Below are 14272 nucleotides of genomic sequence, written 5' to 3'. Positions count from 1 at the left end.
CTAGCCTGATGTTATAGCTCTTGGATGTAGTAGAGCAGAACAAAATAGCCCCACTACACAACTGAGGATCAGGACCTTCACACATTTAAAACCACGCAGAGGTGCCTTGGTAATCTCCCTAAAGCAGCTCCAAAGCTTTTCCTGAGCTGGCTGAACTCATCAATTCTTCGGCCAAAACCAGTAGATCTTTTCTGCCCACTGAGGCCTTAGTGATCTCCTGGCTGCAGTAAGCTACATTTATACCGTACCAGATTTCTTAAGGTATTTATTGTCATTGTTTGTAATTGTGTTTAGATGTGATAAAACAGATGATGGTTTAGAGAAATGAAAATGAGAGAGACAAAAACACTTATGGAGTTAAGAAAGCATTTGAATACCAAAAGGCTTTCCTTCATGTTTTCCCTTCTAGTCCAAGGGAAAGACAAAGTAAAATGATCTGTGTCCTGAAAAACAGGTATTCTTACCACATGCCAGAGAACATCCTTCACTGAAAGTAATATCATCAATGGCAACAGTTTCACCTTGTCTCCGGGTCTCCACCATCCCCCAAAAGATAACCTGCAGAGATTAACAGCAAATCAACAAGAAATGGCATTAATCAGTGTCACAGACAAGAGAAAAAACATCCCAAGGTATGCCAGTCTAGTCCATAGAGTTTCTATTAGAAATATGAGAACCAAAATAATGCAATTAACAATTTTGGAGGATTACCACCCTGGCTTTTTCACATCTCTGTGGCTCGTCAACACAGATATATAGTCTAATCATCTAACTCAAGAGTGAAGCAGCATTTAACAGGAAGGATCTGAAAACCACAATAAAATACATTAAAATTTAAGCAAGGATCGTGACAGTTAAGAAATACAAAAGATTTTGTGTTTTATCAAGCCATTATTCCACCATAGACTGGAAATATGAACGTTTTCTGCTTGTTTTCAGAATTTATCAGAGACCTGGAGCAAAGAGAGTAACAAACACCATTAGTCAGAAGGCTTTCATCAAGCTATTAGCCAAAACAAACCTTGAGGAGTACTTGGTCAACTGTTATTCTGCTCTAATATTACAATGGTGATATTTTTCTTTTTTTTCCTAACAAAGTCTTCTATACACAAGAAGTTACAAATATTTTACATTTCCATCTTAAGGGCAGATATCAATCTACATTTATAAATGTAGAAACTACCACAGTTTTTCAACAGTGATGTAGAAAGGGACTGATCAACCACAGACCTTGGGAAAATCCAACAAAAAACCACACCAATCAAAATGACCCAACAAATCAATCATATGAATAACATTCCTTAAATTATTCCCTAGCCATATTTTGGGATGTTACAGCTCCAGGCTTTTCCAGAGTTCTGGAGGCACAACTGACCTGGAGGTACATTCTAGCTCTTAATAGTGCATGTACAGTGTTAGCTAGATAAGAAGTTTTCAAATATTATATTTAGAGTTCAGGGGCAATTTAGTTCATAGTTTAAGAGACTGCAAGAGAAAACCTGCATTTATCCTATAAATTATCATCAAGAGTACAATATTCCACTGTACAAAATGACACAACTCAGCCAAGGATATGATCATTATGGTATGAGTTGAGGTTTTTTGGGGGGGTGAGTTTTTGGGGTTTTGTTTGTTAATTTGTTTTTCTTAAGCTGTAGTTGACCTGCACAAGAAACATAGCAGCCTGTAAAGTCAAATTATCCTGGCATTATTCAACCAGAGACAGATGTAATGTTAGCTGCCATATCACCAGTGAGAAATCCACATCTAGTTTGTTTTTATATATACACACGTCTATATATTTTTCTTTCTGTTTGTTTCAGAAAACAATAATTTGAATTATGTTGCTGCAGCAACAGGTATAGTTGATGTATACTTTGGTAACATCACCAGTAGGACAAATATTATATTCATATTGTCTTTTTTTATGATTACATGGTTTCAGATAAGGTTCTAAACCAATCTAGTGCACTGTTTTGTAATTAAAAACACAAGAAATATTTTTAATATCAAGGATTTGACAAATATTTGTCCTTTTCATAGTGATATTTTCATTGTGAAGTCAATATTTATAAGTTAATTTATAGTAAATATATATATATATCTTGCAATTAGGGCTTCATAGTCAGATTTTATTTTTAAGTGAGACACAGTGATTTAGACAATGCTAAAGAGGTGCTCTCTCATGTTGCTGGTGCAAAATTAGAGGTGGCGCTTCCATAGGAGCACACAAAGTATTTAACTTGTGTTTCGTCAAAACTCATGAACAGTTTGTTTACTTGGTCAATATAATAAAAGGTTGGATTTAAGAAGCTTGCTTTAAATGTATGTTTTATCAATGTCACTAGAAAGAGCTTCCTGCTGACTGATGTTGTAGACATTCAACACATCCTGGTATTCTGAACACCTGGGGAAGTTTTTCCAATGACAGAACAAACCACTGTTTCTATTTAAAAGTGTTTGACTACAGGAGGGGAGTCTATGAAAGGTTTACTACTGACTGAAGTCGGATCAGAGTCAGTGCTGCAATTCTGAACCTATCTCTCTAGAAAAGTGTCAGTTCTATTTTTTTTCTTCATCATGTCTTAACTTCCCCTCTTCCAGATGACAGAAAATCATGTTAGATGCCTCCAGCTGCTCTCAGGCCTTGAAAAAAAACTTACCCAGGCTTTATCTGGCACAGATACTCATATGCCCTCTCCTGAGGAGTTCAGTCTGATACTAACCAAACTGACTCCCATCCACATTTATTTGAGCAAGAAATTGTTCATTTTTCCCTCTCACAAAGTCTAGAGCTTCTTCAGTCCAAAAATCTGTAATGAAAATGTCTATTTAATGACACCGTTTGCTCATAACTGTAATAAATAATTCCTGCCTAAATATGCAATATCTATGGCCGTTAGAACAAATTAACATTGCAGCTCCTTCAGTGGCAAGGACAGCTGTAATGGGAATGTAGACTGCATCTAACACAGTCTGGGCTTCCACCACAAGTGCAGCCATGGGGGCAGATTCCCAGTGCAGCAACGAAGTCCAAGGGGAAGAGAGGAATCAAACACGAAGACAAAAGTGAATCGAACCCCAAGCCCAGAACCATTTCCCTTAATGAAGTCTAGGAGACAGAAATTTGTTCTCAATAGAACAAGAGGAAGGTAGTTTAGGAGAGCAATCCATGATCCAGTTCTCCAAAAGCCAGCCAAAACAGACATACTGAGCTTGTCGTGTGTTCAGTAATTAAAGCAGTGATAATCTTTGTATTTCAGAATTCCCTACAGATGGAGATTTTTGAGAGTCAAAACCAAATCACCTACCCCATAATCAAAACTTTTTTTGGTTTTTCAGGAATGTACAAAAATTATTTAATAGTCAACATCAAGATGAGCAAAGAAAACAAGTAGTGAAGATTGATTTTAATTAAAATCTCACTTCAAGTGTGTTTGCAAAATGGACAAAAATACCCAAGCACTCTATTTCAAAGAGATTCCTACACTGCCCAAAAAAACATTTATTCCCATCCATTTTTTTTCCATAGAAACTTTAATCATCAAAATTTTATCTTGAAAAATGCCACAGGTAGCCCTGTAGGTTTAAAGATCTTGTCATATCAAAAGAACAAGTGCAAAAGGGCATATGAATTGCATTCACTTGTGTGACCAGAACCTTGCAAGTTGTCACTGGAGGAAAAACATGCAACCAAAGCAGAAAGTTTGCTCAGCTTCAGGATCTAGGTTTGGTGGGGTGCTCAGCTACATTTCTTTAGTCAGTTGCAATGATTACTGCAGTATGTTTGACACGTGCCTCTTTATAGAGTGAACTGATGGGCACAGTCCAGCTTTAAAGACCAAAGGATAACAAAGATTGCAGCAATAATCTAATTAACATTTGATCCAGCAATTGAGAGGAAGAAGATACCATATGATATTAGTCATTCCCAGACTCACTCAATTTTCTAAACAATATGAGGCATGAAAATGTATATCTAGAATTAAAACCTTCCGGCACAATCTCAGATTGCTATACGTACACTCATATCAGGTAGAGGTAAGTTATTGACAAGTAACAACATTGATACTTGTGTTGAGTTAGGTACAGGTATTTTATAACATACATTCTCAGTCAGGGCTGAGCAAGCAAGTATTACTTCAAAAATCCAGATCTTGTTGGATGCTTTAACACAATGCTACCTCTGCAAGTTAAGTAATTATGTTACTCTCATGATTTATCGAAATGAGGTTGTGCTCTCACGCCTTCAGGTTTGTACACTAACCAATTCTTCACAGTAACTTCTGTAGAAGAAAATGCCTGATAGTCTTCTCTGCTTTCCACTTTCCCTCCAGTATTATGCATAACAGTGAGGATACATCATCCACGATATTATAGCCCTAAGTTACATTTCCTGTGTTAATGTTTTGTGTAAATGCACATGTAAAAACATTTAAATAGCCTATGAGGCTTGCACTGTTTTTCAGCAGCTTTGAGCAAAATAAAACCGTATGCATGTGTTCTGTGACAAAGGCTCAAAGCTACAATGAATAGTTAAGTACAGTATTTGTTATTTGAAGCATCCCTACAGAACAGTATCTCTATGAGAGAATGGTATTCCCTATATAAATTAAATCTTGACTTTATTGATACAGTTAGATCGAGGCTAAGGGAATTCTGTATTGAAAGTTAAGATCCCAAGTATATCACCTCTATGGGCAGGTAGATAATTTGTGATGCAGTGAGATTGATTGTTTTATTTAAGACATGCACAGTTTAGGTAAGGTTTGGCATTAGTTTTAACACCAAGAGATAAAAACAAACAGTATTTGTTAATGGCAACTATGACATTCCAAATGGCTTCTCTCTCTTACCTCACAATAACGTTTTCCATTTACAAAATATTTAGCTTTGATTTGTTAAAAAACCCACCATTTATAAACCGTTTAACAAGTGACAGTCACCGCAATTTACCAACCTCATACTCTTCAGTGCTATTGATTGTGATGGTATTTGCTTTCCACTGATTTTGCAGTTCTCCTGAAACTTGCCAGATGTTTGTAATAGTATCTTCAGAGTGTTTTTGAAACCCAACCATCAATGTTCCACTCGTTTGACTGATCCAATAATGAAATGTGATCTAGGACAAAAAAGGTCCGATTATGCCTGGAAAGTACTATGACAAACAATGAAATACAAGGACTATGCCTCAAAATACCTGGCAAATGTGTTCTTTGTCAGTTGGAAGAAAAACACTGGTCCTTAAAGTTGCAGAAGAGGACCGCATTTCAGAGGACAATGAGAGGAAATAAGCTGTTAAAAGGAATAAAAAAGATATCTTAGAAGCTTGGAGAAAAGTTATATAAAATACAACATTAAAACAAGAAGAGGCATACATAGAGGTCTGAATTAATAACTAAAAAGTCAACTAGAATTTTTTCCCCAAAAGAGATTCATATCACACTTGTAGCCAATGTGTGCCAAGCTTTTGTTCATATTAAATATTGACAAAGTACTCATCCAAGTTCCTGCTGAAATTTCAAGTAGGAAAGGATTTCAAGGAAGTTATCATGTTCCTTTGTTCAACAGGACATGGGTCTGTTTTTTGGCTGCTCAGAAAACTGCCTCAGTGCAGAGAGGAGGTTATGGTATCCCTGTACACACTCCCAATATAAAGGGTCGTCTTCAGAATTCCACACTAAGATTAAAGATACCATTATCTTCCCAGTTACAAAACAATTCCAAATTAAATCGTTACTTTACTTGAAAGTGTAACAGATCAACAAGAGTCAGTGAAATATGATTGTCGCTATGCCTTTTGACCAATTGTGTCTCTTCCTGACCATATTGTTTCAGGTTTTCTAAAAGATGGAAGGCAACCACCCTATTTTAGGATATTGAATACTGCTAGTCAAAATTTGGCTCTTCCTGAACATGAGATTTCAGAGATGTTAAAGAATGGAAGGGGAAAAAAAAGGTTCAATCTTTTTTTTTTTTTCTTCCTTTCTCTTCTGTCTTTCTTCCCAAACTCCAAGCAATGTCAGGTAAACTGCTGCCCTGTGACATTAACATGTAAATGAAAGGAGAAAGATGAAGGAGTAAAAAACCCAAGTGGGACTGAAGGAATAAAAAAATAAGTCCTAAAATTAGATTACTACAGAATCACAGAATCATCTAGGTTGGAAAAGACCTTAAAGATCATCTAGTCCAACCATTAACCTAACACTGACAGTTCCCAACTACACCATATCCCTCAGCGCTATGTCAACCCTACTCTTAAACACCTCCAGGGATGGGGACTCCACCACCTCCCTGGCCAGACCATTCCAACGCCTAACAACCCGTTCTGTAAAGAAATACTTTCTAATATCCAGTCTAAACCTTCCCTGGCGCAACTTGAAGCCATTCCCTCTTGTCCTATCGCTTGTTACATCCCCAGTTCTCTGCAACCTCCTTTCAGGTAGTCGTAGAGGGCAATGAGGTCTCCCCTCAGCCTCCTCTTCTCCAGACTAAACAACCCCACTTCCCTCAGCAGCTCCTCATAAGACCCTTTTCAGGTGCTCCAGACCCTTCACCAGCTTTTTTGCCCTTCTTTGGACACACTCGAGTAATTCAATGTCCTTTTTGTAGCGAGGGGCCCAAAACACAGTAATCGAGGTGCAGCCTCACCGGTGCCAAGTACAGTGATAAGATCACTTCCCCGTCCCTACTGGCCACACTATTTCTGATACAAGCCAGGATGCCATTAGCCTTCTTGGCCAAATATCAGAGGATATGTAGGAACATCTAAATACTTCATTTATAAAACTACCCACCCTGACCTCTCATCCTTGAGTGCAACTGGAAAGTCACTGACAAAGGACCATAAGACTAGCACAGTGCTGGAGCCATCTAAGCAACCACCACAAAAAAGCATTTTGCAGCCTGATACCAGAGCAATGGCCATGCTCCTCCCAGGTTTTAGGCCTTTCATGACTGCTCAAGCAGTACTTTCAGAGCCTGCCAGCTGCAAGGATGTTTCTCCTACTGATAACAGATGGCTTGGTGCCTCAGCAGAGCCCTATCCCTGACTCCAATCTGTTTCATTGGTTTTTAACTTCCATAACATTTTGAACTTTTTTCTTTTAGTTCCCTAAAGATAAATGTATCTAAGATGCACAAACAAGATCAGATTTCACCTGCCACAGGAATTTTAAGTCTTACAAAGAGGGGGAGGAATTGTAATTTTAAGAAATTCCTTGAACAGTGATTTTACATTAAAGCTCTGTATAGATAACAGGTTTCAATTAGTAAAAACAGGCTGTGTTTTCTTTTGTGGTTTGTTGGGGTTTTTTTGGTTTTGGTTTTGTTTTTTTTAAAGTGGTTGTCACTAGTCTGTTCAACTACATTTTCAGTGAGTATAAGAACAGTAAGAAGAGGCAGAACTGAAAAAAACGTGTTGGCTTCTGGTAAATGATTACATAAATCTTCAAAGGAGTTACATCTACCAAGTGATCTTTGCTCTTCTCTTTCTCCTGCATGTGCAATTACTTATCCTGAAGGCAGGAAGTCTTTCCTTTAATACTCTGACATAGAACATACTCTGCTCAATTGTTACCATACAATATAATTTCTGGTCTTTAAGCAGGAACCAACACAAAACTGATTACACAGTCTGTTGAGTCACCAGCAGTGGGAAAACTTGAATAGCTGCCATAAGGAGATAGATATTTCCTAGGTGATTAGAACACGCATTCAGAAAATGAAAGTACAGTTTATCCACTCTCCGGGTAGAAAACCGAAATAACCAAATACATTTAAATCTCCTTAGACATCCAGTTCACAGATCTCAGTACACAGCCTCTCAGAAAGCTGAATAGGTACAAGTATTCAAGCTTTCTGTTATCTGATCATCTGATTAATTTAGATTAATATGGCTACCGCACAATTCAGACCTGGCAGATTCAATGGTGACTGAGCACCCAAAACAAGTTAATGGGAATATACATGTGACTGAACAGTTTGCTTCCTCTATAACACTTGAAATTGATGGTTCTCAATCTTTTTCTGGCTTTGGGTGTCTGCATAAGTCAGATTTTCCCCTCCCTACCAGTTCTTCACAAGATAAGCATTTTTTCACAAGATAAATATTTTTTTATTGGTTATAAGCAAGGATATCTTTTAGATCTTTGTTTCATCCTGATGTGATGTATCCTACCCTTCAAGCACAAACCCTAGAAACTTCAACTAGAGCAAGACTGTTGCCTGGTTAATTAATTTTGATTCTAGTCAGTTTGTTATATTTTTATTCCATAGTATTTTTCTTTTACCTGATTCTTGATGAGAAGAGGTGTTATGAAAGTGTTTCACAACTTGAAATAAAATTTGTTTATGAAAAAGTTTTGGTAGTTACTCAAATTTTTGTGTTAACATCAGTTTAAATCGGCACTTGTTTAAGCAGGAGAAGGCTTACTGCAGCTAAAAAAGTTGACTCAAGGTATGAAAAGAATCATATATTACAGAAGGAAGAAGCCTGGTTTGGGAATGCAGGGTTAACTTGGCAATTGCACAAGTATAAGGGACATATTTTGTCTGAGAACAGGGACAATGACTTACTTGGTTGAGGGACAGTCTTTGATGCAAGGCAGAATTGCAATACAATTTAGAGAGAAGCTGGCTCAAACAGGCTACCAAAGCTCTTCCTGTCCCCAGATCCAAAGTCATCTTCTCTCAAAATATTTGGAGCAGTAATATTAGCCACAGATAACAGATACACACAGCTGGGCATTCAGCAATCAAAGAAGAGAAGAAAATACATCACAAAATGGGGGACCCAATACTTCTTTCTAAACTTTGCAGCCATCAAGACCGAAATTATCACATGATATCTCCTCTCCAAAACATGTAAAGGTCACTCAGGTAGATAAACATGACTCTTGATGACAGATTACTTGCTCCTCCATGAGAACAAGAATTGCTTTTTGGAATATTGTCTTTTTTTCTGGAATTCTGGGTTATTGTAATTACAATCACCTAAAAACCTGGACACAAGTGCTCAGAAAACATGTGGCAGAATACAACTGAGCTATCAAGAAATTAGTATAATTAAGAAAATAAAATAGAGAACTACATAATTTGTAAGAGCCCATGGTTCCTTCAAAGAACATGAGGATTCTCACCACTGTCATTCCCATTGTGGTCAGAGTATGGTGGTCCCATGACAGATATGCCATTTCTTCTTATCCATCCAGGCTGTAAATTCAATTTATTAAGAGCTTTGCATAGATCAGTTTCAAAATCACACTTTTCACTGGAGGAACCTGAATTGAAGCAAGCAAACAAAAAATCAAAACCTCAAAAACAGAAGCAAAGGGATATGTTCTCACCATTGCTTGCTATTTAATTAGCACACAGAAACACTCAAAAGAGCCTCCTAAAAGAAGTAAGAAACACCAGAATTTTTAAATCATGAACAAAGTGAAACAGGGCAGTGGAAAAGAGACAAAAGAGAATGAACATTGAAAAAAAACCCAAAAACCACAACCCACCAAGCCCTCCCCACACCAGATGAAACAAGTTATGTAGGACAGTTTCCCACCTACTTGTCTACATATCTTTTATGCAGAAGCTGTTCTTAAAATACACTGCAGCTATCAGCTGAAGAGTTTCAGTATATCCTCTGTTTATCCAGGCTTCTTGCATAGAAAAACAAAGACTCAACATGAGGAAATAACCAGCTAGCAAAAATATTTTTTTTTCATTGCTGTTTATTTCACCATTTTGCAGACTGCATTTTTCAGGAACTTGGAGGGTAAGCCCATTCCCAGAAACCCGCTAAGGCCTCATAACTTATGACAGGTGAGGCTCTCATCATCTGACATACTCCACAGTTTACCAGTGCTCGTCGTCTTTACTAAGCTGCTGCATTAAAGCAGAAACCACATTGTTCAGCGAAGAGCTGAAACAAGTCCTCAAAAGGACATGGTCTCCCCATTTACCTTTCATCTGACTTATTTCTTCCAGTGCACATAGCAATGTGGTGGGGAAGGACTGTTTCTCTCCCTTCCACATTCCCCTGTAGGGCAGCATAGGTTAGAAAAGGAAGCAGAACCTTCTGGCACAGGACCCAGCTTGGTATACCTGTTCATTCAGAGCATTTGCAGTGAATATGTGACCAGATAAATAATTGCATATTGAGAGGGATGGATGGATGGATGGATGTTTTTTTCTGCTCTGGTTTCAGAAAGCCATTTTTGCATCACATCCAAGCTGAATGAAACAGCTTACATGTGCCTGACTGGCTGGACAGCCCCATTTGTTCAACCACTTATTGCAGTGGTGGAAGTATTTAAAAAAATAAAGTCTAATCAAATGCATCTGTCAAGAACAAGCTTATTGCAATTTCACCCCAAGCAGAATGGCTGTTATGTGGGACCATCTCCAGATTTCATGCACTGTGTGGAAGCTTTCAGTTCACCTGCATTTTCTGTTACACAGCAGAGGATAGGTTAAGCCTCTGCCTTCTAATCAGGATTCTGGTTAGACCCGAGAACTACAATGCCTTTGCACTCCCTCTCAAATTGGTGCTCACTCAGGCCCCTGTTAATGCTTTTGGTCTATTCTATGTTATCACAGTTCATTGATAATTTTAAATTATAAGTGCAGCGTTTGTGGTCACTCTATGATGTCCAATTTTATGGCTTTCATATTCACATCAACTTACTGGAACAATTAATTATAAGGCGAGAGAGGGGAAAATGGATATAATTCACGTAAGCATTCCAGACTCAAGTTAATGTACAGATTGGCTGATTCATCAACCAACATTTTATTGTTTCTTTTATTCGTTAGCTCTTTAAGTGGCTGAAAAGCATGTCCGTGGTTCATCAAAAGCACAAATACTGCTGAGGCATATCTGTTTACCATTACATAAAATACACCAAAATCACATTCAATATTTCCCTGGGAATTCTCATAGTTGAAAAAACAATTTAAAATCAATATGTACAAAATGGCAAGAACAGTACATTTTTAATTTAAAAAAAAAATCTTTGATCGTTCATTATTATTTTCCAAGGCAATATTCATTTTCACAGAAAATATATCTTAAAAGCAAACCAATGTAAATTTGCTGGAAGATAGATTTACAGAGATAAAAATCACTGCTTGAAGAGGAAAAGGCTGGAAGGAAGAAACGTGTGGGATGTTCTAGATACTTTTTTGCAGAATTTCCTGTGAACAAAACAAATACTTAAAATAACCTCTAAGGAAAAATTCCAAGTCCCACAGAAACAGACTACAGTTTAAGGTTCTATTTCAAGTGTGTATGTGTATAAAAATCTCAGTTTGCGATATTCTGGGAACAAAATATTTTTAAGAGTAGTTAGTTAGCATTCATCCCCTATTGAATATTTTGCAATAGTAGTTCAGATTAAGGCGTATTCTGCTCCTTTTCCAATGCTGTGGCAAAGCACTAACCAGCCACATATGAAGTCCAAAATGACAATAAGAATACATCATCCAAAATTCGAATTTTGATATATTTTCAGTGCAGAAACATCCTTAAACCAAAGTAGGGCCCAAATCAAACATCAGGGACCTGTCATGAACATGAGATCAGAGAGCTGAAACCTAAGTAGAAAAATAATGTTGCAGTAATCCTAAATCAGAAGGGTGGGTGGCAGCAGGGTGAATCTTCAGTTTGACACCCTGATCTCTATCTTTATGTCTGACAGTCAACCTCTCCTTCAGTGATCCAGAGAATAATCTTAGCAGCCCCAGCATCCACAGCCTGTCACTCAGAGCCTAGTTCCATACCTCTTGCTCATCCATACTTAAAATACAACATTATTTGGTATTTAGGACTTTCACAGAACCCACAGGCTCATTTTTCTAAACTAGGCTTTGGAGCAACATTTAATTTCTCTACTTTCATATAAGCATTTGTCTATAGCAGTATTCCCTCAGCAAACAAGTGTAAAAAGCCTCCAAAAAATTAATGGAAGATTGCATCTCTCGCTGCATATTCTGCAATCATAACAGAAAGTGCTGCCTGGAGAAAATGCTCTTTTTATGGAAACCAAGACCAAGCATGATGAGGATTTCAAGGCTATGCAGTGAAATGTAGAATAACCATCTCTTGTGCAAGTGATTAAAAAAACCCACTAACTTGAGATGTGTTAGTCACACATCAGAGGGTTCAACAGGCATAATTTCCAGCCATTGGCATTTAATATATTTTAATACAGCACAATAAAGTTACAAAATGTATTGATATCCAATACAGTCTTAACAACTGTCTTACCTACAGAGGAAAAAAAATCAAGTATCCTAGAGTTGATTCTAGACTCCTGTTCCAAACAGGTATCTGCATCATATTTGAATAAAACAGAGTCATACTGGAAGAAGAAAAGCAACATGTATCTGGACACACATTTGTGATTTGAGGAATCTGGATTTAAGTTACTGCTTTTTTTCACAGATTTCAGCTGAACTCAGTGATCACTCACATGCTCTAATCAGCATTTTTCAGCGTGCACAGGCTCATCTAAGGACAATCTACTTTAAATTTAAAGCTAAACCTTAAAAACACAACAAATATGGTAGATTCCTTTGCTGGACACTGAGTGGAAAAACTTAGATAAGCTTTTAATTAAAATTAGAATTTTTGATAAATCCAAGCTCTTCTTTACACTCCAGAACCAAGATCCTCAAAGAACAGGAGTATCTTACACATTGTATGAAATCAATTGCAGCATCATTTTGTCTTACAGTATTCTAGAAATAGTAGATTTTTGATGCAAATTTACTCAGACACTAGCAATTAAAAAAAATCACTCTCACTGCTTAGATCCCTTAAGGGAAACAGCAACAACTGTATTCATAGCCTCTGAATGTGACAAAAATTAGGCCAGGATTATCAGTTCATGAATTCAAGAAAATTTTCCTCCTTGTCTAGACTGAAAAAATGCTGTTGTGTCTTATACCTTGATCTAGGCATTTTGGATGAAACCTGAATTTCAGCAACAATTTTACCATGAATTAAGGAAAAAAAGTAATATTTGTTAAAACTCCATTGAATTTAGATGGATGAGGAAACACTTGCTTTGCTATGTAATATCCATATGAATATTTATGAAAGACTTGCACTGTATAGAAAAATCAAACTGAAGCAGGAAGAAACCGTCTTAGAAAATGAAATGAAGAAGAGGGTGGGGAAAAAAATTAATTCCCAAACATTTTTGCAACATAAAAAATATCCCCCCCTAGTTCTCTTTGCTGCCGCATTCAGTTATCGAACCATATCACACTTATGACGAAGGCCACTGAGACTTACTGTGTTTCTCATCACTGCTCTCTCCACATTGGTTGGTGAAAACGCACAGTTCCCCAGATGGAGCAGAGGAGCCATCACCACGTTGGCATCCACTTCCTGTAGATGACTGAGTATTTACCAGAGCAAAACAATAAAATGCACAGAAGAATAAGGATCTGTTCATGGGCTTTGTTACTATTCAAGCTTTCACCTGGAAAATAATTACTTTGACTGTCTAGTATTGGTCATGAAGCATCTTTAAAGAAGCTGTGTTTACATGCATCTCTCCAAAAGATTATTTTAGAACCTCACTTTCTGAATCTACAGCTTATATAACTTCTATGAAGCAGTGACTTTCAACCTGTGTGTCTTTAGATAATATTTAACTGAATTATAACATTGGTTTATGACTAAAAAATGTTGGTGCATGCTATGCAAGTCAACTGTATATCATTAACTTACTGATTGGATGTATTGCCCAATAGTTTGCAAATATATTAGATAAGAACATAACAGGAAAACAGAATAGAATTACTAAGTGACCAACATTCATAAAGATCTCTTCTCTCAGAGGGAGCTGACAAATGCTTACAAAACTTATGAAGTTCGTGTATCGAATGTAGAAAACCGTTGAGAAATTCAAAGTTGATTTTGCATCAAAGGGATTGTAAGTGACTGATCTACGGAAAGATTTAGAATTTTCAGTCTGTAGACATATGACGCTGATAGTTAAAAGTGGTACCTATTTATCATTTACGTGGGCTACAACTGTAGATAATGACTGAATTACTTTAGAGTACCTGGTTGTTAATAGAATCATATCTGCAACCACAATCTGCATAAATACATGAATGGACTGGCTACTAATGAATATTTTCCAAGTTACTAGATTCCCGTATTTTGTGGAAAAATAATTTTCTGTGTGATACTACTAGTCTTTCCAAAGTAAGGAAAAAATTACACATATCTAGGATCCCATATTTGAATTCATATGAA

The 14272-nt window shown here is 37.0% G+C and overlaps 1 protein-coding gene across 1 annotated transcript in view; it reads right to left on the bottom strand.

Moving 5' to 3' along the window:
• MALRD1 (MAM and LDL receptor class A domain containing 1) overlaps window positions 1-13460 on the bottom strand; it is a 288915-nt gene extending 275455 nt beyond the window's left edge. Inside the window, exons 1-5 of the mRNA XM_074876823.1 lie at window positions 13298-13460; window positions 9141-9281; window positions 5201-5295; window positions 4961-5122; window positions 465-558 (exon numbers count right to left, since the gene is read on the bottom strand). Coding sequence (XP_074732924.1) covers window positions 465-558; window positions 4961-5122; window positions 5201-5295; window positions 9141-9281; window positions 13298-13460 — 655 coding nt within the window. The remainder of the gene's footprint in view (window positions 1-464; window positions 559-4960; window positions 5123-5200; window positions 5296-9140; window positions 9282-13297) is intronic.
• Between the last annotated feature and the right edge of the window lie 812 nt (window positions 13461-14272).

This window comes from Strix uralensis, chromosome 1 (genome assembly GCF_047716275.1).
Source record: "Strix uralensis isolate ZFMK-TIS-50842 chromosome 1, bStrUra1, whole genome shotgun sequence".
Classification (NCBI taxonomy): Eukaryota; Metazoa; Chordata; class Aves; order Strigiformes; family Strigidae; genus Strix; species Strix uralensis.
This window is presented reverse-complemented; position numbering and strand designations above follow the sequence as displayed.